The sequence below is a fragment of the Alosa pseudoharengus genome, unplaced genomic scaffold, assembly GCF_046254945.1.
Source record: "Alosa pseudoharengus isolate Yale_2024_CS ecotype anadromous, Long Island Sound unplaced genomic scaffold, YU_APseudo_1.1 YU_APseudo_1.1_scf_10, whole genome shotgun sequence".
In the NCBI taxonomy this organism is placed as follows: domain Eukaryota; kingdom Metazoa; phylum Chordata; class Actinopteri; order Clupeiformes; family Clupeidae; genus Alosa; species Alosa pseudoharengus.
Window position 1 is genome coordinate 38354983 of NW_027468565.1, and position 26864 is coordinate 38381846.

Below are 26864 nucleotides of genomic sequence, written 5' to 3' on the forward strand. Positions count from 1 at the left end.
CTTAACTGGCCCTCTAATTCTCGCACAGGGTCGGAAAGAATTAAGGTGACCGTTCGCGTAAAGTGGGCTGGGTTTTAAACAGACTTATGTTTCGTAAGAGGTCAGAATTTTGTATGGATTTTTGTCAGTACTGTTGTCATGTCAGTACTGAGTTTTGGACTTCAGTCTTTGTTGTCATTTTTATTATGTGTGGCACAATGGATAATAATAATAATAGTGAAAATATATATACAGTATATTATTTTGCCAATAGTAAAGTATCGCATTACTTTTCAGTGGTGGTAGTTCAGCACACAACAGTGGCCAGTTATGTTTTTGTATTTATTAAAACCAGTAGTTCTGTATTTGTGTATTTATTAAAACCAGTAGTTCTGTATTTGTGTATTTATTAAAACCAGTAGTTCTGTATTTGTGTATTTATTAAAACCAGTAGTTCTGTATTTGTGTATTTGTATGGTAGCTCATCACAAACCAAAATCTGTCCATCTGTTCCCAATTTCCTTGTGGTAGCCTCTCGACTCCCTGTTTGTGGATCTGTGAAATGCTTTATGATGAACTGCAAGCCAGTTTATCAAACATTCGACAGGCCTGTCCTGTTGGCTTGGCTGTTGATATGTGATGGAACTCCATCTCTAAGGCTTCTGAATAGACTCATTGTGAAGCATGCCATGTGCCTATGTGTCGGTCTGCGGGATTTCTTTGTATTTCTCCAGATATTTTGTTGTGTCTCTTTGTGCTTACGTATGTTACGATTGTGTGTGTGTGTGCGTGTTTTACGGGAAGTTAACTCTGTAGCAACGTGGGTCTCACAGGAAGAGGGGCGACTGAGTCAAACATACAGACGTGACGCTCTGTGACTCACCGAGCCTCCCTTTTCCTCCTGTTCACACACACACACACACACACACACACACACACACACACACACACACACACACACAGGCTTAGCCTCGGACAACACCAGCACACGGCCACACACATTATTGTCTCCCCAATGAGTCTCGATTTCAAAAGTCAAAGTGACATGTCAGGGGAGGAAGTAAACACGTGACTAACACTCCACAATAGATCTCTACAATAGATCTCCACAATAGACTCTTAGATATGACTGCTGAGAATGAGTTAATGACTTATGGTGCTCAAAAGAACCTCCACCCTCTCCTCCCTTTTGACCCTGTAATTAACCCAGACACCTTTGCTATGGAGAGAGAGAGAGAGAATGACAGAGAGAGAGAGATAGAGACAAGGGAGACTCTTCTACTTTAAACGCTATTATATGCTCAAACAACCTGCGTGTATTCATCTCCAGTGAGGAGTAATTGAGACCCCAGGAGATTTATCCCGAGACCTCAGAAATGGCTTCCTTTCTTTATCTCCTTTCCTTAGTAGTGTCTGGGCCTGAAGTGAAGTGTCTGGGGAGTTTTTAGTATGGAAACACTAACACAGCGTTATGGGCAGCTCCCTCTTTCTCCAACAGGTGTCAAGTCCTGGTTGAGAATAGGAAGCAACGCACAGGAAATTGTCCTTAACTGTTTCACACAACTGAGGAACTGTCTAAAGGCACATTTGAACACAACAGTTCTAAGAATACAGTTCTACTAACTACTAACTGGAGAGGCTTCCTGTCCCTAGGGCTTTTTTTTTGTTTGCATTCACACAGTAGGAACTCTGAGACACACGTTAGCAGCCCAGTTAGCTATATGAACATAAAGCATTGAAACGGACAACAGTGCTGTTTAGTTACTAGTTACGAAAGTTTATAGACAAACTAAACTCATGTAAGGAAGCATTTAAAAAAAAAAAGAAAGAATTGCTTTCATTCTTATTCTTCTCATCTGTCCAGAAGGCATTTGTCGTGTGACAGTACATGGCCTCTGCAGCCTTCCCGTGCAGTTTTTATGTTAAGCAAATTTAAACAGAAGCTGAATTATTTTTTAAAGAGATTTTTAAAATTTGCGCTTCTGCTGCCCAGGCCAAGTTGGCATGAGATGTCAGTGGTGGACATCAGTAATGGTTCAGATACACAGGGAAAATAGCCTAGAGCTCAAATAGTTATAGGAATTGCGATCAGAGGAACTCAATAATCCCCAGTTCTACGTTGTCGGAATGTACAAAAAAAGGGTTTCTAGGAACTCTATGTTCGAGGAACTGCAAAAAGTTCCTTATAGGGCCCAGTAGTGATGACAAGCACTGAGATTGGTACATCGTATGTTTTTTATCTTAGTGCCTTATGACTCTCTGCCAGATAGCTTAAAATAACTAGGATAATGTTTTTCTTTCTAAGAGCATCTCATCCTCTGGGTTGATGTCAGTCTATCCATAGCCTCGTTCTCCAGTTTAATGTTTTGCCGCCTGCTCTGTCTCTCCTTCATACACAGAGAGACACACACACACTCTTTCTCTCACATACCCGTTAGGTGCCATGCTGTTTGTTTTTTCATCTGGCTAATCTAACTTTTTGATTCGAGGGTTTTTTTCCTAGTAGGAGAAGCAGCATGTACTGGTGGGGGTTGGTGTGTTGTAGTGACGCAAAATACCATATGACTCTTCAAATTACTTCACTAGGGGCGCTTCTACACACACAAACATATGCATGCTCAAATGGTAATCCCTAGCTGGCATTATGTGAAATGTGAATGATTTTCATTTCATTTGACACTTGAAATACTATTTTCTCAAATTGTTTCTCAAAGTGTTACCTGAAACGATAGTAGGTAATGGTACACAATAACGGTTATGATGATGATAATAACGATCTAATAAGGACCGTGATGGCTTATGACCTCCCTTTTCCTTCTGTCTGTTTTCTGTCTCCAGGTGACCCCCCTCCCCCCCAGAGAGACACCCCTGGGCTCTGCTTGGCAGCGGCCTACCACCCCCCTCTTCTCCTCCTCTGCCTCCGCCAGCGCAGAGCCAGAGCTCTGTCTCCCTCTCAAACCTCAACCCCGACCCCAATCCCAACCCTAATCCCCCCTCCCTCCCCTCCCCTCCCTGCTGCTCTCCCTCCCTCTCCCGACCCCCCAGCCCCGGTGAGGTCGCCCCCGCACGGCCGCCAACACGTCTGCGGAGTGGGTGCCGGCCCCCTCGCCGGGGGCCACCAGTGAGGAGTTGTCGGAGCCCCTGGACAAGCCCCTGGAGAACGATGCAGAGGGCGTGTGGAGTCCCGACATCGAGCAGAGCTTCCAGGAAGCCCTGGCCATCTACCCGCCCTGTGGCCGGCGCAAGATCATCCTCTCCGACGAGGGAAAGATGTACGGTACGCCTCCACAATCCCCCTTACATCTTGTGATTTGGCGATATGCACTGACAGGGACAATATGCTTTATTTCTATACTACCTCCAAGCAGTGCTTGACACAAACCCCTAGTCCCACCACAATCCTCAACTTCCTAGGCTTACCAAACCTGAATGCAATATTTTATGTCAATCAACAGAATGCAAAGAACATAGATAGTAGTAGTAGATAATAAAAAGAACAGGACAGGTATTTTCAGGTGTTAAATGAACTTGTTTTAATTATGTATTTTGATATGAAATTTTACATCTACAGAAATGTAAAAGTAGACCTTATAGTTATAAAAGACTGAACGTATTGATGGCTTGCACACAACCATTTATAACATTTGTTATGACGTAATTATAGACCCATTGAACACCATACTGGTAGAGAGGTAGAGGTAGTACCTCAGTACCTTTGGAACACACATGTAACTACAGGGTTCAAGTTCTCAGGCAATGTGCCTGATTTCAGGCGTGGACGAGGCTATTTACAGATTGAAAATAGATACAGTAATATATATATATAAAGTTTATCTGATTATTTCAGGCACTGCTTTAAGCCCTGTAACTAAAATAACCTGGTCTTCATTTTGACTTACCCACACTACATCCAAACACACACATGATCATGCACCCTGCACATTGATACATATGCGTATCTGTTTTATGGCTGTGCACTAGCAGTCAATCAGCCTCAGCAAGGATATGTGACCTGCCCAGAAGTGGCCGTTATTTCACATCATGCGTTCTCCATGCAGGCCACAGCAGAACTGTAATTCTATCACTCAGTGCATCTGAAACGCAGTTGAATAAAAGTGACACTGAAATGATACGACAGATGCTTCTTCATACTGCCCTCCATCCTTGGCTGTCATAATCTAATAAACAAGCCATTGCGCAGGAATAATTTGTGTCCAGTGCACCACCTGTTATTGTATAGTCACCACAATAGTGCATATGTGGCACTGATATACGAGATAGGGGGGCTCTTGTTGCCCGGTGGCTATAAATAGAGTCCTTGTCCGTTGTAATGGTTTGCGGAGTGGGTCTTGGTCCTGTCCGGCGGATCCTCTTCTTGAACGGTCAACAGATGGTTGATAACAGATGAGTTGTTGATTGGCAACGTTTGATAAAGTGAGAGGAACTGTAGAGGCTCCGAACAGGAGGATGTGGTCAAAGTGTGTGTGTGAGTTTGTGTGTGTGTGTGTGTGTGTGTGTGTGTGTGTGTGTGTGTGTGTGTGTGAGTGTGTGTGTGTATGTATGTGTGTGTGTGTGTGTATGTATGTGTGTGTGAGTTTGTGTGTGTGTGTGTGTGTGTGTGTGTGTGTGTATGTATGTGTGTGTGTGTGTGTGTATGTGTGTGTGTGTGTGTGTGTGTGTGTGTGTGTATGTGTGTGTGTGTGTGTATGTGTGTGTATGTGTGTGTATGCCAGCCAGCGTGTATACATGGGTCCATGAGTCTTATCAGACAAGATCTGTCATCGCGCCGCGCGCTAGACGTTGCCCACTGCCTCTGATCGCCTCTAAACCCCTTATAAAGCCCGGCCTAATGGTGGCAGAGGAGGGTGGGGGCAGGTGTCACATTCTGCCAGCGGGAGAGGGGTGGTGCTGGTGGAGGTGGGGTGAGTTGGGGGTGGGGGTCACCGAGGTGCCCCCTTCCTCCCTTGGGGGTCAGGGGCGGGTGAGCAGCGGAGGGGAGCGCCATGGCTCGCCTGGAATGGTATGCGCTGTGCTCACAGCCTCGGGGTTCAAGGCAGCTCGGCGGTAACCGGAGACCAGAATAGACGTTTACCCTTTGAGCTCCAGCTATGGAGGCAGAGGATGGGGACAAATAAACACCCAAGGTAGGGGCTGGATCTTGCCCGGGTGGAGGGCGGTAGGTGGTGGATTGCGGTTGGCGTGCAGGGGACTGAGGCTAGGCTGCATGCATACTCCGCACCTGTCCCACTTCTCTGTACATCTTTATGCTCTGCTCTTCTCTCTCTCCCCCCCCTCTCTCTCCCCCCCTCTCTCTCTCCCCCTCTTTCTCTCTCTTTCTCTCCCGTTTCCCCTCTCCCCCATCTGAAACCCCTTGCTGCCCCCACCCTCCACTCTACTCTCTCTCTCTCTCTCTCCCTGTGTTCAGAGTGATGATTTAGCGGCATGGCACATGGCTCACTCTTCACTCCTTCCCTCCCTCACTCCCTCTCTCCATCTGTCTGTCCGTCAGTCAACAAGTCCGTCTGCCTTTCAGCTCACCTCCAGCTGCTCCCACCCAACCCTCCGGCCCTCCACCCCTCTCCACCCCCCCCCCCTTCCTCACCACCACGACTCCCTCTCCCTCTCTCTGGGCACGAACGGCAGATTTACGACATGAGAACAGAGCAGGCAGGAGGTGGGGGGTGGGGGGGGGGGGTGGCAAGTGTGGGGTGGAGGGCAAAGATGAGGGGGTGAGTTGCCTGCTATCTCCCAGTCTCCGACTAAAGCAGTGTTAACACTGGGGGGGTCAGGGTCAGCACGCCACAGGTTGCCACCCCCCCACCCCCACCTCCACCTCCACCCCCACCTGCAGCACTGTAACCCTGGAGAAGTGTAGGGTCAGCTCTCACACGCTAAGAGATAAATCCACACAAAGAGGGGCTCTTGCCCATTCTCCATCATTCCTGTTTAGTCATTTGGTCCAGCAGAAAACAGCGAGAAGGAAAATGAGTGTTTTGACTCTGATTTCCAATATCTGTGATAAATGACATTGAGTAATATATTCATTTGTTGAGGTATTACTAAATTATGTCTCATTAGATCCAAATATGAGTGATATTTAATGAGCCTTTTTCTGTACAGGTAAATGCCCCCATGGGGATCCCCTTGTAATCACTGTAAATTCTTCAGGGGGAAGCTGCCTTGCTGGTTCCCCCCCCCCAACATTCACGGCATTTTTTCCCACAATACTTTGCAAAACCCAGGCATCTGAGCTCATCCCTTGTTTGACTTATTGGCGCACTTATTAAGAGAGCGCCATACATAATGTTGTGCTTTGTTAGTGTAGCGGTCTGAATATCGACAGAGTTTGCCAAGGAAAACATTTCCTGCCTTCCAGTCAGTTGTGCAGTGACACAGCACTCTAGCCCCCATTGTGAAAAATCACCACAGCTGTTGAAGGCAACAGGCTAGGCAGCAGACAACTTCAAGGTGTGAGATGCTGCAGACGCATCAGGATTTAGCAAGAACTTGATGCAAACCACTAATCATTTGTTACACACTTTTCAGACTAGCATCTTTTTTTACAGTTGAACAGCCAGGTTTGTTAATGTGACAAATAGCCAAGCTAATCTAGCTAGCCATGTAAATCATTCCGGGTGCTCTTAGCATAACAGATATGCTAGGTGCCACTTGATACCAGCTCACCGTACAGATCCTTAGCTGTGTGAAGCAGTGGCTTCTCTGTCGATATGCTGTTAGCCCATCTTGGCTAAAGCGGTGTGTTAGCGCAGAGGCTCGGGTCACACTGTTGCCAGAGGGCTCATTACTTATGGGCTGAAAAGTGGCTGGAAAAAGTTGGTTAGCCCTCACTGAGGTCCTAACTTTGCCACTTGGGTGTGAGGTTCGCTAGTGGCTCTAGCCGAGGTGGTGGTGGGGGTGGCGGTGGGGGCTTTTTTTAATAAAGCTGTTTGTTTTGCAGCAGTACCCGCCACTCAACTCCAGTGGCTCAGGGGCGCTGGCTGCCGTCCCCGGTCCGGGGTGCCAAAGGCCAGGGCTCCGTGTGTGACACTAGAGGACATTGGGGACCTGCGGGCGCAAGGTCACATGAGTGGACGGATGCCACCTGCTATCCACAGCCACCCCTCACCCCCCACACACCCCACCCCCCAGACACAAACACGCACCCACCCATGTAACCTTCGCCTTCACTTCTGCATGTGATCCGTGTTGCGACTTTGAGGAACAACATTTCTGCTCCAGTTTCGCCCCTCCTTTAGTGAATGATCGTCTTAAGGTTTGCTCATGTTTATTTGTGCGTGTGTCTGGTCTCTGCAGATGCTTTTTATATCATCAGCTAGCTACAGGCGGCAGATTGGACGGAGGACAGAATTATAGTTTATATAAGTCCCATGAAGAGTTGCTCTAGGACCTAGCAAGTAGCTAACATACAGTAAGCTTGGAAACTCAAGGCTTGTAACACAACAATATACAGTGTCAGGGTGCGAGAGAGAGAGAGAGACAGAAAGAGAGAGAGAGAGAGAGAGAGAGGTGGAGGGGGGGACTGAGAGAGAAGTGGTTTGTGAGGAAACCCAACTCACTGTGGCAGGGGAAATCGCACACAGCCATCAGATTCCTGCTGCCTAAATGTGCCCTTTGTGCTCTCTGTGTTTCCACTGCTAACACTGCATGCATGCGCTGCAGAGAGCGAGAAAGAGAAAACCGTATGGCCGACAGATGTGCCCTGACCCCCCCACCCCCACCTCCCTCCTGCCTCCCCCTTATCCCTCAACTCCCCCCCTCTCCTCTACACAATTGCACACAGGCTTTTTGTATTACATGGGCCCATGTTGAGATCCTGTCTCCACGGGATTCCATGTTCAGGGAGGAGGAGAGGAGAGGAGTGTGGAGCTAACTACTCTCGGAAGGATTGCAGTAACATATTGAGGAGAGAAGCGAGGAAGATAGAAGGAGACATCTTCATGTTCCACCGGAGATGGAGCACTAGCCCAAGTCTTGAGTCCATGACCATGAGTGTCTGACCAAAGCAGAAATGCGCAAGTGGTTTTAACAGTCATTCTTTCAGTGACAGTTTTACTGGTCCCCTTACCGCAGGAGTTTTGTGAAGAGGGAAGCGCTGATGCAGCGCATTGCTGACTTATAGCTGCGTGACCCCATGATAATGGCCAGACTGGTTTCTCAGGAAGGTGAATGAGTGTGTTTGTGTTTGTGTTGGTTTGTTTGTTTGTTTGTTTGCTTGTGTGCTGCCATGCCGCTGTTTGTTCCAAGGCTGTTAGGAAGAGCAACCCAACCCCCCCCCCCCCCCCCATCCCCTTCCCCACCAAGCAGATGCAGGAGTCGAGTCAGAGCTGTGGAATGTGTGGAATGTGCAGAGGAGGAGAGGAGGAGGGGGAGAGAGGGAGAGGGAGCGGAAGAGAGAGAGAGAGAGAGAGAGAGAGAGAGAGAGAGAGAGAGAGAGAGAGAAGGATAGAGAGAGGGATGGAGGAGCATCAGGAAAGTGATGAATATGATGCAGAAAATGTGATTGAAAGACGAGCTAAATAGTGATAGACGGAGAGCAATGGAGAAGTGCAGAAGGAGAGTAGGGCAAGTGAGAGCATGACCAGATGAGAGAGTAGAGTAGCGGAGGGAGGGGGGGTAGCCTCAGATTTATGAGCAGCTTGGCCTGGGGAATGGCTGCACCTTCGCGTGACACAGCACCACTGCCCACTAAGGCCTCTTTCTAACCCCCTAGAGAGAGAGAGAGAGAGAGAGAGAGAGAGAGAGAGAGAGAGAGAGAGAGAGAGAGAGAGAGAAGGGGTGGCAATGAGATGCCGAGCCAGTCGGCGTTTAGGGGGTCTCAGGTGGCCGAAGATGAACCGTGCTCCCAGAATTCCAGAGCGGAGAGTGTGACCGTGACCCAACTCCGTTGGATCAGTCCCAGTGGACACCATGACCTCATCATGGTGTGACTCCTTAACCACCGGCCCTCTCTCAGTACCTCTCCCTCTCACACACTCTCACTCCCTCTCCCACGCCCTTCCCCGTCCCCTCACTGGGAGCACTGCATTCGTATCTGTGTGTGTGTGTGTGTGTGTGTGTGTGTGGTATTTTTAAGCCACTATGAGCTGTAAAAGGCCGGTTATAAACACATAAAGAAGGGACTCTTTAACAGTTCATTAATGAGTCTGTTTACTGTTAGCAAGTAAATGTTAACTTTCCTTTCGCCCCCATCTTGGGAAGGTGCCATCTTGTCTGACATTGTGGTCATTATTCCAGCAGTGCTGATTAAGTGGGTCATTCTTTCTGTTGAGGTGCCCAGGTCAGTATAAAGTGACCTCAGTGAAATAAACTGACATAAGTTGAAGATCAGAGTAGTTTTAGTTTAGTTTAGTAAGTAGTCTTAAGCTAGCCCCAAAAATGCTTTTACAAATCATTGAGTACCTTCAGATTTGTTCATTTTTATTCCTTTTGAGAGATAGCCTCACGCACACCTGCCAACTGTGAAATGCATTGGTATGAATGCACCTCCATTAAAACTGTCTGTTGGCTGGTCTTATTCATCAAAGTTTTTAATAGCATCAGACTCAAGTAAGTGAAGAAATGCTATTAAGGAACTTGTTTGCTTTTTTTTTTTTTTTGTCTTGAACCTAAAACAGACTTTTCACCATGGGACCATATCACAAGAATAGGGAGACCCTGGAGACTTCTTTATTAATCCCTGAAGGGATTAAAGTAGAGTTAATGCTCATGCATGTTTGACAAACATGACAAGTCTGTTGAGATAAACACTGAACGCTTGAACAGTCTTCAGCGGTGGAGGAAATAATGGGATTGAATGGGAGTGAAATAATTGCCTGGATGGGCACAGAGCACAGTGTAGACAAGACATCTGCGACCCAATAGAGGCGTACACAAGGATGCCATACAGGAGAGCCACAAAGCTTTGGGTGAGATAGTGCATGACTTTGAATTACTCATTTTTTTGTGTTTATTGTCCTTATGGTGTACTTTATGATTTGGGCTAAGTCTGCTACGGCTATATGGTGTACGTCAGGGGTCCCCAACCTTTTATGTACCATGGACCGGTTTGATTCCTATTTTTTTTTCACGGACCGGCGGGGGGGGGGGGGGTTTCCATGTTCCATATGTGTTGTGCATGCATTACTTGAAAAGAACTAGCTTTAGTTATGTATGAACAGTGAAGGTAACGATCTCTTGTGAAAAACGTGAACTTGAAGAAGTGAAAATTGAACAATATGAACTATGAATATTGAACAACTTGAAGCTACATCTATAAGTGTGAACATGCTTAACAAAATATGGGAACAAAACATGGGAACTAAACGTGCATTACGAATATAATCAGTGGGAGCCCTGCTTGTTTCCCTACAACAGGGGTATTCAATTAATCTTCAGCGAGGTCCAGTTACAGAAAATTTCCTTAAGCAAAGGTCCGGAGCATCATAATGTTTGACGTGTGTTTAGGCTATGTATGTATGTAATATTAGGATGGATGGATGGAGCCTAGTTGTAGATAGATAGATAGATAGATACTTTATTGATCCCCAAGGGGAAATTTAAGAAATAGAAGATTGTAGGCCTAGGCCTAATGTTTAATGTGAAATAAAATAAGTAGCCTAAAAGGCAATATTCGAAATGAGGAGAAATAAGGCAAGATAAGAGTAGCCTAATTGGGGAGAAAAACTGAGTAGCCTTGGCTATTTTTAAGATCTTAACGTGCACTTAAAATAAAATTTGAGCTGAGACAAGGATGGATATTCAACAGCTGGTTCCTTGAACCCATTAATCAGCAAGTTTAATTTAATAGTTTTAGTTTTTTTTATGTTGACCCGAAATCCTGGAAACCCAGGAATATGTTGGGCAGAATGCATGTAGCCTTAACTAGATTGCCTTCAATCATATTGCCTTCTTAAATCGTAAAATATTCTGTGGTCTCAGTTCACTGTTGAATGGGCCTAGCCTACCCTATGCTTGCTCAAATAGCCTATGCTTTGTCTAGTAGAGGTGCTTCAAATTGGCGCTTAAAATCGCCTGTCTCAGAATATATAGAAGAGGTCCAGGGCAATTCCGCGCAAAACTGTCACATCCATATTTAGTTGGCGTTACGGATGTGACAGTTTTGCGTGGTATTGCCCCCGTATCGTTATATAAAGCTCTGTTCTCGCTGTCTAGCTTTCTCCTCTTTGAGCAATCGATGATTTGAAAATAACTTACTTATCGTTATCCATCTAATTGTTTATCGTCCCGTCTCCTCTCCTCGCTCGTTTCAGGCTATCAGTCTCTTCTCCATAGTAGGCTACTTTACTCACTGACTCGACTTTATCAGAATTCACAGATTTTACTGGCTGAGTAGCAGCAAGCGAAATTATGGTTTCTGAAGTAAATGCTGTTATTCTAACCAACGAAACATTTAGCTCAGCTTTGAAATCTTACGTGAAAATCTAAATTAGGCTATTATGGTCTGGGTCCGGATAGGATCACGTCACGGTCCGGACTCGGACCGCGGTCCGCCATTTGGTGATGGCTGCCCTACAACAAGAAGCTTCCATCTGGGGGTGATGGAAGACAGTGACACCCTCAGTGTGTTTGAAATGTCCAGTCGATTGCGCAATTTGGTCTTAGTTGCAGTCATTGCCGAAAACCCGGCCTCGCATAGATACGTGGTGGGAAACGTTTTCAGCGCTTTTACGGCTATCTCGGGATATTCTGCTTTGGTTTTGATCCAAAAACCCGCCAGAGAGGTTTCCTTATACACACTCTTAAGACCACCGTCATTTGCAATTTCGATCAACTGCTCTTCCTCCTGCGCTGACAAGTTAGGACTATTCGGGATATTGACAAATGGGTTGCGGACCCACTCATTGGTTTGCCGTGGATCTTTGGAGGATGGGAAGTAACGCTCAAACTCATTTGAAAGCGCAACAAGGTGATCGCGCACCAGCTGCGAGAGAAAGGGCCCTGCCTCAGTCTCTCCCAAAACCCCCAATACTGTTTGGAACTTATCTGGTCCACTCGTCGTCCCCACAAATCAAGCTTGGCTTTAAATGCAGCGACTTTATCTTTATATGGTGTACTTTATGATTTGGGCTAAGTCTGCTACGGCTATATGGTGTACTTTATGATTTGGGCTAAGTCTGCTACGGCTATATTTCAGCAGCTATCCGGTCCAGGCTTTTCACCTTTGTTGTTGTTGCTGCTGAAGATTGATTTGTGGAAAGTTAGGTCTGAACAAACATCATCTCGCAGAACCCAATACTCTTGCAGCAATGCCTTTGAGAAACGATGTTTGGCATTCCACACCGAATCTGATCACTTTTATTGCCTGGCAGGCCACCCTAGACTCAGGTTTCTTCCCCCCAGTTGGCAACGGAGGAGAGGAGGTGGGGCAAGGCTGCCCCTGAGGCTAAGCAAGGGGCATCACTATGTCAAGACATTTTAGCAACACACCACCAGTTTGACTTTGCCATGATAGGGCCTTCGTGCCGTCCATACACACAGATACACACACACACACACACACACAAACACAAACACACACACACACACACATACACACACACATGGATGGACAAACTAATGAATGAATGAATGAAAGAAAGAGAGGCTATATGGATTACAATGGAACAAGCTGAAGATTTACTGCGGTCGTAAAGAGGCATATTCTATAAACATTGACACACACACCAGCTGCAGGCCACTCCTGTGTTTCACCAGCGCTTCCCCCTCGCCTGCCCCCACTGTCCACACCGAGCTGGGAGTCTCTCCGAGCCCTCGGTCCTCCCCCTGGATCGCATGACCTGGCCTCCTTCACCTGCTCCGCCACTGTGACCTGTCTGTCAGCACTGGGCCAGTGCCCTCACAGATCACACACATGGTGCTAACAAACACGCACACACACACGCACACACACACACACACACACAGGCACACACAACCAGTATGAATGAGACACACACATGTACTTACACACACATGTACTTACAGTACAACACATGCAACCACACTCACTCTCTCTCTCTTTCACCCACACACACACACACACACACACACGCACACACATGAACCAGCTTGCAGAACATATTCAGGTCCACACGTGTTGTTTACCTTCATTTACCTGAATTATTTTTCACTCAGGACATCACATACCCATCTGACACACAGCCCTCATGTCCCTAGCCAATTAACCGATCTCCGAGCGCCGTGATGAGGTTGTCTTAGTAAACATTTTCCCACCGTGTCAAACAACCCCGTGCTCCCCAGGCTCCAGCCCCAGACCAGGCATGTGTTTCTGTCGTCATGTCCCGCCACCACTAGCTCAACTCCAGCCACTGATCCAGTGACACATGCGTTTTCAGATGAGCTAGGTGATATATTAGCATCTGCTTAAATGTGATGCCGTCCGAAGAGTTTGACCTCCGTGTCGGGGGTTGTTGAGGGGAGGGTTGGGTGGGGGTTGGGCGGTGGGGGCTTTGCCTTTGCGTAATGTTGTTTCTTACCCCTCTCACTCCCGCAGGACGGAACGAGCTGATAGCGCGATACATCAAGCTGCGGACTGGGAAGACGCGGACACGGAAGCAGGTGAGACAGATGCAGAGCCCCCCCGCACACACACCCCCTACACACTCTCACACATAAACTCACACCAGCTACCTCTGCATCGCCCGCCATTCCCAACATACACACACAAGCATTTGAGAGGAAGCAGGGCAGAGCTAAAGGCTGAGGGTGACTTCTCTCGTCCGTCACCACCACCACCCCCCCCCCCCCCCCCCCCCCCCCCCCCCCCCCCCCCCCCCCCCCCCCCCCCCGCTGAAACCGAGGCTGTGGCGGGGTGATTTACCACCCTCGGCCCTGGGCACAGATGCTTGGAGGGATCGAGTGTCGGTGTGGCTCTTCAGCACCTCACGTAGCCCCTGCTCGTTAGAGGCCCCGGGCGGCGGGGGGCCCAATGGCGGGTTATGGGCAGCGGAGGGCACCTCACAGCGCAGCAGGCCCAGCGCAGGGATTTGGAATCCAGTAGGGACCTTGGCATTTGATCCACAGGCTCTCGTCTGGCCCACATCACAAGCTGGGGGTCTAAGCCCCTTATCTGAGATGAGATGACAGGAGTGTGAGGGTGGTGAGGAAAATGTTTGCGAGAGAATGCTGGAGGAGAGAAGGAGTGATAAAGAACGAGGGAAAGAGAGAACAAGAGAGGGATCTGTTGCCACTGCTACCGAATTGATACCGAAGTGATACTAAAGATAGAACATCATGAACACAATTTAAGGTGGCGCTATTAGAATTACACATCTTATAGATATCATGTGTCATATATTGAGAAACGCTAACAAAATATGACATTATGGCCTATGATACTGATAGTCATGAAAGCATGCCTATTCATTTCATCCTGCACATTTGACATGAGTTACTTCCCTACCTAAATAATTGATTTTGTTTATAAATGTTGTCTTGTACTGAAATTATGTATGCACCTCTTGATATTTTCACTTTGTATTGATACTGTCTTACAGTGCTTTACAGTGCCTGATATCTCTCCTCCACTTTGTATTGATACTACTGTATCTTACAGTGCTTCACAGTGCTTTACAGTGCTTCACAGTGTTTTACAGTGCTTTACAGTGCTTCACAGTGCTTCACAGTGTTTTACAGTGCTTCACAGTGTTTTACAGTGCTTCACAGTGCTTCACAGTGTTTTACAGTGCTTCACAGTGCTTCACAGTGTTTTACAGTGCTTCACAGTGTTTTACAGTGCTTCACAGTGCCTGATGTCTCTCCTCCAGGTCTCCAGTCACATCCAGGTCCTGGCGCGGCGGAAGGCCCGGGAGATCCAGGTGAAGCTGAAGGTGTGGTCATCCACTGTTTACCACACTGACCTCTGACCTCTCACTGACCTCTGACCTCTCACTGACCTCAGGGGTCTCGAGCCGCACGGCTGAGAGGCAGAGGTGGCCACTGACTAGGCTTGTGCTCTTTCACACGCCCTGATGCCCCCCCCTCCTCAGCTTAACGTTTTGGATAATGCAAGGCAGAGAGAACACATTGTGTGGTGGTAGCTGTATTGCAGTGGAGGTGAGATGAGGTGTATAGGAGTCATGCTCTTCGATGTCAGAGTAATACTGTAATTCGTCCGAGTACAATATCATGTTATGCCAGTTATGGAAGGTGTGCATAATGTCACTTCTCGTATTTGTGCGGAAACACAGGGTCATTTGTGCCCCACCAAGCGCATATGAGGAGCGTATCAGCGGAGGTGTTAATATCTGTGGCTTTTACCCGCGTCTCACGTTGCGTGCACCTCTAGCCACAGTTAGTGTTTTCATCGCTTGACGCTTGACTTTCTCTGCGCAGAGGTCGAGCGGCAGTCACGTCGGCTGGGCTCAGCTGCCCTGGCAGTCACGTCGGCTGGGCTCAGCTGCCCTGGGGTTCAAAGCGGCAGCTCGCAGGGATGGCCGCCTCTTGACAGCAGGCCTTTTTAAAATATGTATTCCTTGTAATTGAGAACATGGCTAGATGCACTAGCCCATTTCTCGGAAGAAGAAAAAGAAGAGGAGGGTGCGCTGGCTGTCCTCCACCTCCTCTGAAGGCCCCTGGTCAGTGGTGAGGTGAGGAGAGGAGAGGCGACACACCCGCAGGATGGTCCCCTTACTCCCTTAACCACTCTCTGCTGTCAACCAGAGGCACATGAATAGGTTAGCTAGGCAGAGTGAAGCACCATAGTGTTTTACGAGCTGCCTCTCTCTCTCTCTCTCTCTCTCTCTCCTTCTGTCTCTGTCGGGCTTGGATGCTAACTGGCCAGGTCTCATGTTCCTCTGGGTTGAAGTCGGCCGCTGGTTCCCGGCATGACCTCCAGGAGAGACACAGGCGGCTTGTCAGCACCCCCCTCACTCTGCCAGGGCCATAAACCTCTCTGTGCGCCCCTCCCCGGGGCCCTGCGCAGGGAGCAGCAACACGCTGGCTGGGACCAGGCTTGCGTAGCGCCACCTCTGCCTCTGCAGAGACGGTGGTGGTAGCATTAGGGTTCTCTCTTTCTTGTCACATTCCCTTGATGTTTGATTGAAAGGCCCTGGCCACCCTATCAGAAGGGGCTGAGCTGTTTTTCCCCATACAAAAAAACCCAAATGTCTTTTAGATTTGTTGATGTATCGTATTTTCCGGACTATAAGTCACACTTTTTTTCATAGTTTGGCTGGTCCTGCGACTCAGGTGCAACATATATTTATATATTTATATATAGGTTTTTTTCCTCTTCATGACACATTTTTTGACTGGTGCGACTTCTACTCCGGTGCGACTTATAGTCCGGAAAATACGGTACCTAACAACCCTGCCTTACAATTCCAGGTGTTCTCTTATTACTAAATCTCCACATTGCAGCGATCTCTCTGAGAGGATGTATCCCATTTAGATCCTGGAACATAAGCTGGTAGGCCTGTGTTAGTTTTAACTCCATCAGGGAGTGTTGCTCTGTTCTAGAATCTTTGGTTCTAATTCTATCAGGGAGTGTTGCTCTGTTCTAGAATCTTTGGTTCTAATTCTATCAGGGAGTGTTGCTCTGTTCTAGAATCTTTGGTTTTAACTCTATCAGGGAGTGTTGCTCTGTTCTAGTATCTTTGGTTCTAACTCTATCAGGGAGTGTTGCTTTAACCCCTGTGTCTCCTGTCCATGCAGGACCAGGCAGCCAAAGACAAGGCGCTCCAGAGCATGGCCAGCATGTCATCCGCTCAGATAATCTCCCCTACTGCCTTTCAGAACAAGATGGTGCTGCAGGGTCTTCCCCGGCCAACGTACCCCACGGCTGGCGGGGTGAGTGAGAGAGAGAGAGCGAGCTGATCCAGAGCTGGCCACAGTTAACCTGATGCAGAAATGGGAACCATGTCCACTTGTATGTGTATTAATAGGGGATGTGTAAAACTCAACAGTTGTTCTTTTGTTGTTTTGTGTTGCAGTTTTGGCATGGTGCGCTTCCGGGACAGCCTGCTGGCCCTGAAGAGTAAGTCCATCTTCTACGTTTCTCTGTGTGTATGTGTGTGTATCTGTCTGTTTGTGTGTATATGTATATCGTATATATATATTTGATTGTGCATGTGTATGTGTATACGTTTGTCTGTGTGTGTGTGTGTGTGTGTGTGTGTGTGTGTGTGTGTATCAGTATCTCGTGTCTGTGTGTGTGTGTGTGTGTGTGTGTGTGTGTGTGTGTGTGTGTGTGTGTGTGTGTGTGTGTGTGTGTGTGTGTGTGTGTGTGTGTGTGTGTCAGTATCTCGTGTCTGTGTGTGTGTGTGTGTGTGTATCAGTATCTCGTGTCTGTGTGCCCTAGCGGGTCAACGTCTTTGTTTTTGTCTGGACACCTTGTCTGGTCTTTCCCTGACCGTGAGCGCGTCTGGGCGCGGAGCTTTACGCGTGGGTCGATCGTCTCACCACTGAACCGCCGCCAAACAAACGGGGCTTTGCAGCCAAAGTCGAGTCGCCAGGAAGAAATTCACAGCTTTTGTACCCCTAGATAAGGTTTCCTCATCAGCCCTAAATTTAGACTTTGCTATTAGCAGCCGTGCAGAGCGATTAATCACCGTCCGTCCCCAGACGTACATTAAATGTGATATAATCAAACGCTGTAAAAACAGTCTGGCCCTGGCATGTGCTACGGGCCACCTCCGGCCATGGGTCGTTGGATGTCCGGTGTTGTTTGATTCATTACGTGTGGACTGGTAATGAGATGGACCGCTGACCGTCATTCACTCGGGGTCCACTGGTTAGCGCTTCGGACCTGTAACCGGAGGGTTGCCGGTTCGAACCCTGATCAGTAGGCATGGCTGAAGTGCCCTTGAGCAAGGCACCTAACCCCTCACTGCTCCCCGAGCGCCGCTGTTGTTGCAGGCAGCTCACTGCGCCGGGATTAGTGTGTGCTTCACCTCACTGTGTGTTCACTGTGTGCCGAGTGTGATTCACTAATTCACGGATTGGGTTAAATGCAGAGACCAAATTTCCCTCACGGGATCAAAAGAGTATATATACTTATATATATACATACTTACAGTATACTTATACTTACTTATACTCGACTGCTCTTGTCCCCATGCAGCATCAAGCCCTTTGCCCAGCAGAGCTACGCAATGCAGGCCTCCGGCCCTCCACCCATAACAGGTACGCTCATCTGTGTGACAACAAGCCGTTTCTATATGTGCCTATCCTGCTTCAGGAGTGGAGTTGGACAACACTACACTGGTGTGTGACAAGCATGGACAACTGACCGTGTAAATATTTTTTGTCTGATGTGTTCTACAAGTGTGTGTCCCTCCCTAGTCACGAAACCCAGAACACACACTCACAGAAATGCTGTCTATTCTCCATGGATGCCTCTGCACTGCAAGAGCTGATACTCTTGACTGAGGGAGTGTTTGTGTGTGTGTGTGTGTGTGTCTCTGGCCAGGTTATGAGAGCACAGCGGGGTTGACCATGTCCCCTAGCGCTCCCCCCTGGCAGGGCCGGAGCATTGCCAGCTCCAAACTCCGCATGCTGGAGTTCTCCGCCTTCCTGGAGCAGCCGCAGGACTCTGAGACCGTGAGTTGTCCCTCACCGTCCATCTTCTCTGTCCAGACTCTAACTGCCATCTCATCCCAAAACACAGCAACCTTTGAAAATGTCACCCAAAAAATCATTAGCAAGGTGCTTTAAAAAAGTTTGGATCCCAAAGTGTAACATCAGGGTGCAACTTGTAACGTGTTTGGTTGATTTTTATATCCTCTCCCCAGTTCAACAAGCATCTGTTTGTGCACATCGGTCAGTCCAACCCCACCTTCAGCGACCCCTACCTGGAGGCGGTGGACATCCGGCAGATATACGACAAGTTCCCAGAGAAGAAGGGAGGCCTGAAGGAGCTGTTTGAGAAAGGACCGGGCAGTGCCTTTTTCCTGGTCAAGTTCTGGGTAAGTCTTCCACACTTCATCTGGTAATTTAGCTGCTTAGCCCTCTAGTGATGCCTCTGGTCATACCAGATCACTTTGGAGAGAAATATGAGGTCTGCTGCCATGTGGACACTTTAATTTTGAAGATTTAAAACTTGACACTGGCCCCAGAAAGAAGCTGAGACATGTGCTGTTTTTTTTTTTTTCATTTGAATTACGCAATATGGATTTTCCACAAAAATGTCTAATATGATGAATACAATTCTAGCCAATATGAAGTCACTTTATTTCATTTATTAAAATGAATTGTTAAGACAAAAACTATAGAAGCTAGCTTTGCTATAGTGAGTAATCTAGAGTCATTCAGTGTGTGTGTGTGTTTGTGTGTATGTGTGTGTATGTGTGTGTGTGTGTGTGTGGGGGGGGGGGGGGGGGGGGTTGAGTTGGAGAGTGGCAAAGCTGCTCTTTCAGAACAGACATCTGAGCTTGGGCACCTGTCACCCTAGTGCTATTAGGCTGAACCCACCCCCTCTGCACAACACACACAACCACTTATTTATAGAGTCTCCTCTGAGAGAGTGAGACAGAGAGAGAGAGAAAGAGAGAGAGAGGGAGGGAGAGAGAGCACAGGAAAAGGAGGGGGGTGTTTAGTCTGCAGTTAGCCTCTCTGTTGACCTTTTCCTATACCTGCAGATCTTGGTCTCACTGCTGTGTGCAGTTTCAGTTTCAGAACTATGCTTCAGAAATATGTATTTGATTTGTTTCCACTGCAACAACTGTTTTTCCTGTCATATTAGTGTACTGTCATGTCCTCAACCATAGGTTCTGTGTTTGTGCACCATGTGTGTGTGTGTGTGTGTGTGTGTGTGTGTGTGTGTGTGTGTGTGTGTGTGTGTGTGTGTGTGTGTGTGTGTGTGTGTGTGTGTGTGCGCGTGCGTCACATGGTCCCCAGTGTAGCACAATTTACCCCTGTGGGACTTAGGTGAGCAACAGTTATTTGATTCATTATCTAGGCCTCAGGCACTGACAGCAACTGATGAATTTAAACACAGGAATGTCATGAAGGAAAACGAGCGAGAGAGAGAGAGAGAGAGAGAGAGAGAGAGAGAGAGAAGTGAAAAAGAAGAGTGTAGACAAAACAGCCATACATCAACAGAGGGACAGTGCCCTTCTCTCTTATGACACCAAGGAAAATGAGAATGGTGCAGGACGATATGGCTGTAAGGCACAGTGTTTATGATTCCTCCCGCCCTGGTTCAGCCTTAATAAAAGGTGTTGGGATTTATCATGCTTACAGCAAGCTTATGATACTGTTCCACACACCTCAGGTGTTTTTTGGTCATTAAGAGGACACCAAGCCTCTGAATGCGTCTGAAAGTGTCTCTGCATGTTCCTATCTTTTTGTATGCATGCACATTGAGGAGTATGTACAGAAGTGTGGTATTCATAATCGTTGTTTACAAACAATAACACCCCAAAAAGTCAGGCAGGGAAGCAGGTCATGACTTCGATAGTGTTCACCTTTGAGTGTGCCCTTTCCCCCTCAGGCTTTGGTTGACATGGCAACGCTGACTAACGCTAGCGGCCCTGCTCCAAAGCTATGGTGCTCCATATTGAATTTTAGCGCGCCAGGGCCAAGGCTGCCTGTCCACACAGCGCCTGCAGGCCTGTCCTAACGGATCGTCTCGCGCCTTTGAAGTGCCGGCCCAATCTGATTTGAGCCGCCTTTGCTAAATTGTTACACAGCAGCCGGGTGTGCCGTAATGCAATTTGCCGGCGTGGCGGGATGTTGATTGTAATTGGATGAATTCCCTCGCAGGCCGTTAAGGCGCGGTGAGTCGGGGCCGCAGAGTTCGGAGAGCGCAGGCCCACTGGCCGAAATGAAGACAAATGAGGGAATTATGAGAGAAAAGAAAGAGGCGTGGCGGGAGGCAAGGCTGGGAGGAGAGCAGGAGGAGGTGGAGGAGGAGGAGGTGGAGGAGGAAGAGGTGGAGGAGAGCAGGAGGAGAGCAGGGGGAGAGCAGGAGGAGAGCAGGGGGAGAGCAGGAGGAGAGCAGGGGGAGAGCAGGGGGAGAGCAGGGGGAGAGCAGGAGGAGAGCAGGAGGAGAGCAGGGGGAGAGCAGGAGGAGAGCAGGGGGAGAGCAGGAGGAGAGCAGGAGGAGAGCAGGGGGAGAGCAGGAGGAGAGCAGGGGGAGAGCAGGAGGAGAGCAGGAGGAGAGCAGGAGGAGAGCAGGGGGAGAGCAGGAGGAGAGTGTGCGCTGGGAGGAGAGCAGGGGGAGAGTGTGCGCTGGTGACGGCTGTAGAAGATGTAGGGAACATAGGAGGCACCATGGGCAGTTTCGCTTATTTACCAGGGCCATCAACAAAGGGGGTGTGACGCATAGACCTCAATTACGGCGACAGCAGCATCGGCGGAGGAGGAGGAGGAGGTGGAGGATGAGGTGGAGGTGGAGGTGGAGGAGGTGGAGGAAGAGGAGGAGGAGGTGGAGGAGGAGGAGGTGGAGGAGGAAGAGGTGGAGGAGGAGGTGGAGGAGGAGGAGGAGGAGGTGAAGAAAGAGGAGGTGGAGGAAGAGGTGGAGGAGGAGGAGGAGGAGGAGGAGGAGGGCGAAATGGCGCAGCCGTGTGTCCACCCAGAGAAAACAAGGCAAAAAGATGCGGTTCCACCGCCGGCCTCTCTGAGGCGCCTCGGGGCCCTGCTGCTAAAACCACCTGCCTGGTGCCGAGCATCTTGGGACACACACACACATACACACACATAAAACCACCTGCCTGGTGCCGAGCATCTTGGGACACACACACACATACACACATAAAACCACCTGCCTGGTGCCGAGCATCTTGGGACACACACACACATACACACATAAAACCACCTGCCTGGTGCCGAGCATCTTGGGACACACACACACACACACACATAAAACCACCTGCCTGGTGCCGAGCATCTTGGGACACACACACACACACACACACATAAAACCACCTGCCTGGTGCCGAGCATCTTGGGACACACACACACATAAAACCACCTGCCTGGTGCCGAGCATCTTGGGACACACACACACACATAAAACCACCTGCCTGGTGCTGAGCATCTTGGGAATGCCAGGGCCGGATTGGCGGGCTAAGCTAAGTCAACACGCCGCGGGCCAGTGCTAGTTTCCAGGCTTTGCGGAGCGCTGGCCGTGGCCTGTGTTGAGCTCGGCGGCCCTCACAGAAAGCCCCGACGCTGCGCGCGCGTGTGCCCATGTGCTGGTGCTAAAGCCACGAGCGGCTCATTGGACTCTGTGTTCTGCGACACACTCCATGCCTCGTGTTGACTCACCACGGAAAGAAAAGGCCAGCTCTTGTTCCCAAATGCTGTGCATCAAGGGGTTGCACTGACCCGCGTAATGCTAAATGAGGCTGGGGGAGGCTGTGCCCTGTGTCGCTCCTCTTTAGCTCTCCTCCCCGGCTACTACATAGACATAGAGACGTCTGCGCAAACAATATGTCATTATGAATATACGTCCTACGCTGCAAGTGTCACGCCTGCTTCATTCTGTTGCTATGGTGTACTGCCTTTAAGGTATTAAAGCAGTAAAAGGTCATTTGATATTTTACCTCACAACATATTTTTAGGGTCTTGAGACAAATAACATTTGTTCCTGGTGTAAACAATTGAGAATATCTACGTAAGGGAAACAAAAAAAAACGACTAACTGGCTGTTCCTATACAGGGATGTATGTGAGATGGCGTGTAAGATGATTCTGCAGATAGGTAACTCTAACATTACCTTTAGTCAGCTCTAATGTTACGTCCTGTTCCTCGTCCAGGCGGACCTAAGCATCAACCTCCAGGACGACAGCAACTATTTCTATGGCGTGTCCAGCCAGTACGAGAGCTCTGACAACATGATCATCACCTCCTCCACCAAGGTCTGCTCCTTCGGCAAGCAGGTGGTGGAGAAAGTGGAGGTGAGAAGATGAAGAGAGATGGGGATACAGGAGAACAGCTTGAGGCATTCCCTTAACGTCTTCCTATGAGATGTGGCCTAATCATGAAATATATGTGGTCATTAGTGTCTGTTAGTAGCCCTTACTGTCACTTATGAGTTTAGACACCTGATACAATGCGGTTATATACTATAACACATATGGCAGTTTGTGCATTATGTTTCATGAAAGACCACAACACTTGGACATTTGTATACCAATGTAAAATGGTATGTATTCTGGTGACTGCTCTAAAGGTGCATATTTCACATTTTGCTGACAGATGCCACTTTGTATTCACATAGACTGAAATTGCAATTGAATTGCATTATGTAGCATGCTACTGGACATACTCAAGATGCATGTTGAAATTGATGCATTTTTTGATGATTTGTTAAACTTTTTGCCCCCCCCCCCATTCTCCCCCTCTCCATTTTCTCTCTTTCTTCTTCTCACCAGACGGAGTATGCACGCTTTGAGAATGGCCGCTATGTGTTTAGAATTCATCGCTCACCACTGTGCGAGTACATGATCAACTTTATCCACAAGCTCAAACACCTCCCAGAAAAATATATGATGAACAGTGTACTGGAGAACTTCACCATCCTGCAGGTAAACATCTGATCCCAGCTCTCAAAAGCACACACACATCTACCTTCAAAAACTCTTAAAGACCCAGCTCTTCAGAGAGTATCTCCACTGGTAGCACTACCAACAACTAGACTTGCTAATTCTAGCACGTATGGCACCTGACTAGACACTTGACTGTACGGAAGTAGCACTCACTGCTGCACTAACTTGTCCTTATTGCACTCTACATTGATTGTTTCCCTTGTTGGAAGTTGCTTTGATTAAAAGGTGTCAGCCACATGTAATGCATCGATTCTAATTGAACACCATCATACGTTATCATACATCATACAAGACCAAAATCTAAATCATGGAATATGAATTAAACTGTGTGGTCATTAACATTTTGATAAAAAGGAAAATGCCACTTCACTGTGGTGCTTAACAGCAGGGATATATAGTACATGTCCCAGCGTTTCAAATTACGGTTATGAGTAATTTTACACCTTTCACACATTTTAGACTGACCAACAGTACAAACATGATAGTTCCCATGCCAGCTCTGAGTCTGCGTCATCCAATGCTGAACTTAGATTCGACATGGCTCTATGGCTCGCTCACTGGCTTAGTTTTCATGGATATGAAATATGGTCTTGTGTGACCTCATTTTTATGGAACTCCCATGAAGTTGATATTAGTTTAAAATGCCAACGTTACTCACTGTGTGTGTGTGTGTTGTGTGTGTGTGTGTGTGTTACATTTGGTGTGAAAATGCAGAGCTAGCTTTTCACGGTCACAAAAACCCTTCCTGGTGAATCTACCCTCCCCATGTACGCCAGTGTGCTGCCCACACACATAGCCCCATCACTGTGAGTCTGGTGACTCTTAAATGGGCCATGGCGGTGAATGCACATAATAGTGTCTCCGCGGTAACAGGCCGTCGTCCTGTCGAGGACTGTAGCGCTGGTGTTTTCTCTCCACACTAGTACGTGTTGGCTGGGGCCGAGGGACAAAGCTGGTATTGAGCCCCCTCAGTAGACAATAGCCAGCAGGCCATAAGGGCCCACTCACTGGAAGACATGTGCTCTCAATAGGGTGATTTACTTCATATTAGCCGCGACACATGGACACACATAGAGAGAGAGAGAGAGAGAGAGAGAGAGAGAGAGAGAGAGAGAGAGAGAGAGAGAGAGAAAGAGAGAGTCTGGTGAAAGATATTCTTGTATTATTGATGGTATTTCATATGAAACCAATGGGCCATTCATGCTTCGAACAATAACTGTAATATGTGTAGATTGGAAAAGATATATAGAGGCTAATTGTGTTGTGAGCTGGTTATGCCATTGCCAAGTGCAATGCATAGCTTATCACATTAACTAAACTAAAGGAAACCCTATGCACACTCCTGCCATCTGAAATAACACATATTTACTGTGTCTAATATATTTTAGAGCCATCAAAGATGTTTTCTGTTTTACAGTGTTCTCCGTATTCTATGGAGGGGATGTGAAGAATGTTATGATTGGAGCTAGTGACACGCTTTCTATACAGTAGATTATCTGAAAGATTATTAATGCCTTTGAGTTGTTTAATGAGATTTAATGAATGTTCATACTGCAGTTTTTATGAAGTCGCCCTGGTCACATTTTCCATGGGAGTACCTTGTATTAATGAAGATGTGATGAAATGTCATCTCTTTCTCTCTCTCTCTCTCTCTCTCTCTCTCTACCCCCCCTCTCCTCCCCCGTCCTTCTCTCTAGGTGGTGACAAACAGGGATACACTGGAGACGCTGCTATGCGTGGCGTACGTGTTCGAGGTGTCCACCAGCGAGCATGGGGCCCAGCATCACATCTACAGGCTGATCAAAGATTGAGAGCCAAGGAGGGAGGCCTCCCTTTCAAACCTTTTACCACTACCGACAAAAAACTACCACAACCAGTGAACCTCCAAACCCATCAAACCACCACAACCTCCCCTTTCAACACCATCTCTCCTCCTCACCACTGGACTGCGATCGATATCCTGCTCATCTCAAGTCGGAGACAAGCTAACACTGGGGCCGTCTCAAGCTGTCTGTCCAGGCCAGACCATCCAGGGTGGATGAGGCTAACGGGCGAACAGAGAGACCGGTAGACATGATGTGGATGTGGATGTGGATCCGCTTTGGGCACCTGAGCAGCAGGAGTGAGGTCTACCACATCGTCGCTGTGCGGGGGAATACAAATAAGAGACGTAGCGATGGATCCCCACTTGGGTTCTTTTTCTGTTTGTTTGTTTGTTTTTGTTTTTCATTTTTTACTGCAGGAGCCACACCTTGAGATGTTGCATGATACTACCCCCTCTCCTCTTCCCCGATCCTGTGTTGCTAGAGCGTGTTTGTGTTTTCCTATTCATTTTTTCACACACAGCTGCGTGGACTAACATGGGTTCTAGCAACACCTAGTGACAGGTTTCAGCAAGAGGCTCATGGAAATAGTTCCAAAGAGACTCGCCAGCCAGAGAACTGAAAAGGTTGGAGGGAAGTGAAGTGGAGTGGGCAGTGCCTGTGTGTTTGGTTTCTGTGTCGTCAGTATTTTGTGGCGTTCTACCATTTTCTGATCTGCCTTATTGAGGCCGTACGGTAACGGAGGACGCAAAAAAATGATAATGAAAAGATTGTGTATTATGTATGTATCTTCATCCTGTTTGATTTTCATATGTTAAATAATATTTATCTTTAGTATTGTTGGACGAACATGAGCGCAACTCACTTACGTTAAACTGTGCTAACTTGAACCAGAATGGAATTCTCTTGGAAATGTAGGAGAATGTTGAAGAGAATGCTGGAATTGTATCTTCATAGGTCTGTGAAAATGAAAGGTGAAAATAAAACTGAAAATGTACATATCATTAGTTGATACTGGATTTCCTTTCTTGATTTTATTTATCTGTACTTTTCTCATTAATTTTACCTTTACATAAGATAAACTGAACCGAACAATTCATTGTACAGTTGGCATAAATATGGAGGCATGTTTTTAACTGATGACAACAAACCATGAAGTTTGATGTGATAAGGCAGTGGCAGCACAATGATGTTTTAATAGACAAATAGTGCCATCTAGTGGTGATATATTCTAGCACGATAGTCTGCTCTAGAACTACTTGCATAGAAATATGCATAGCCTACATCTGGCAAATTACTGGAATGCCCAGTTAAGATAGTTCTTTAAAGCAAAAATCAAATTTTGGGTATTGCTTTTAACAGGGACTTGCCGTTTTATAGTGAGTTATTGCAACTATCCCCCATATTATTTGTGTGTGCTTTAACAGAGAGCTTTTGACACAACTTTCACTGACTCCCACATACATCAGCCACCACAGGTCTCTGGCAATCATCAGTTTGATAAATGGCCTTAAAACCACTTTCCATAGTCTCTGAGCCAGAGAAAGCA

At 47.6% G+C, this 26864-nt stretch overlaps 1 protein-coding gene across 1 annotated transcript; it reads left to right on the forward strand.

Annotated features, from left to right (window-relative positions):
* Positions 1-3197: 3197 nt before the first annotated feature.
* Positions 3198-26273, forward strand: tead4 (TEA domain transcription factor 4). Its single transcript, XM_076302414.1, has 11 exons — positions 3198-3256; positions 13493-13557; positions 14766-14828; positions 16654-16788; positions 16932-16975; positions 18062-18123; positions 18410-18540; positions 18732-18905; positions 22701-22841; positions 23319-23471; positions 25190-26273. Exons 1-11 carry the CDS (start codon positions 3250-3252, stop codon positions 25301-25303), a joined length of 1089 nt encoding a protein of 362 aa, XP_076158529.1. The 5' UTR covers positions 3198-3249; the 3' UTR covers positions 25304-26273.
* Positions 26274-26864: the final 591 nt, after the last annotated feature.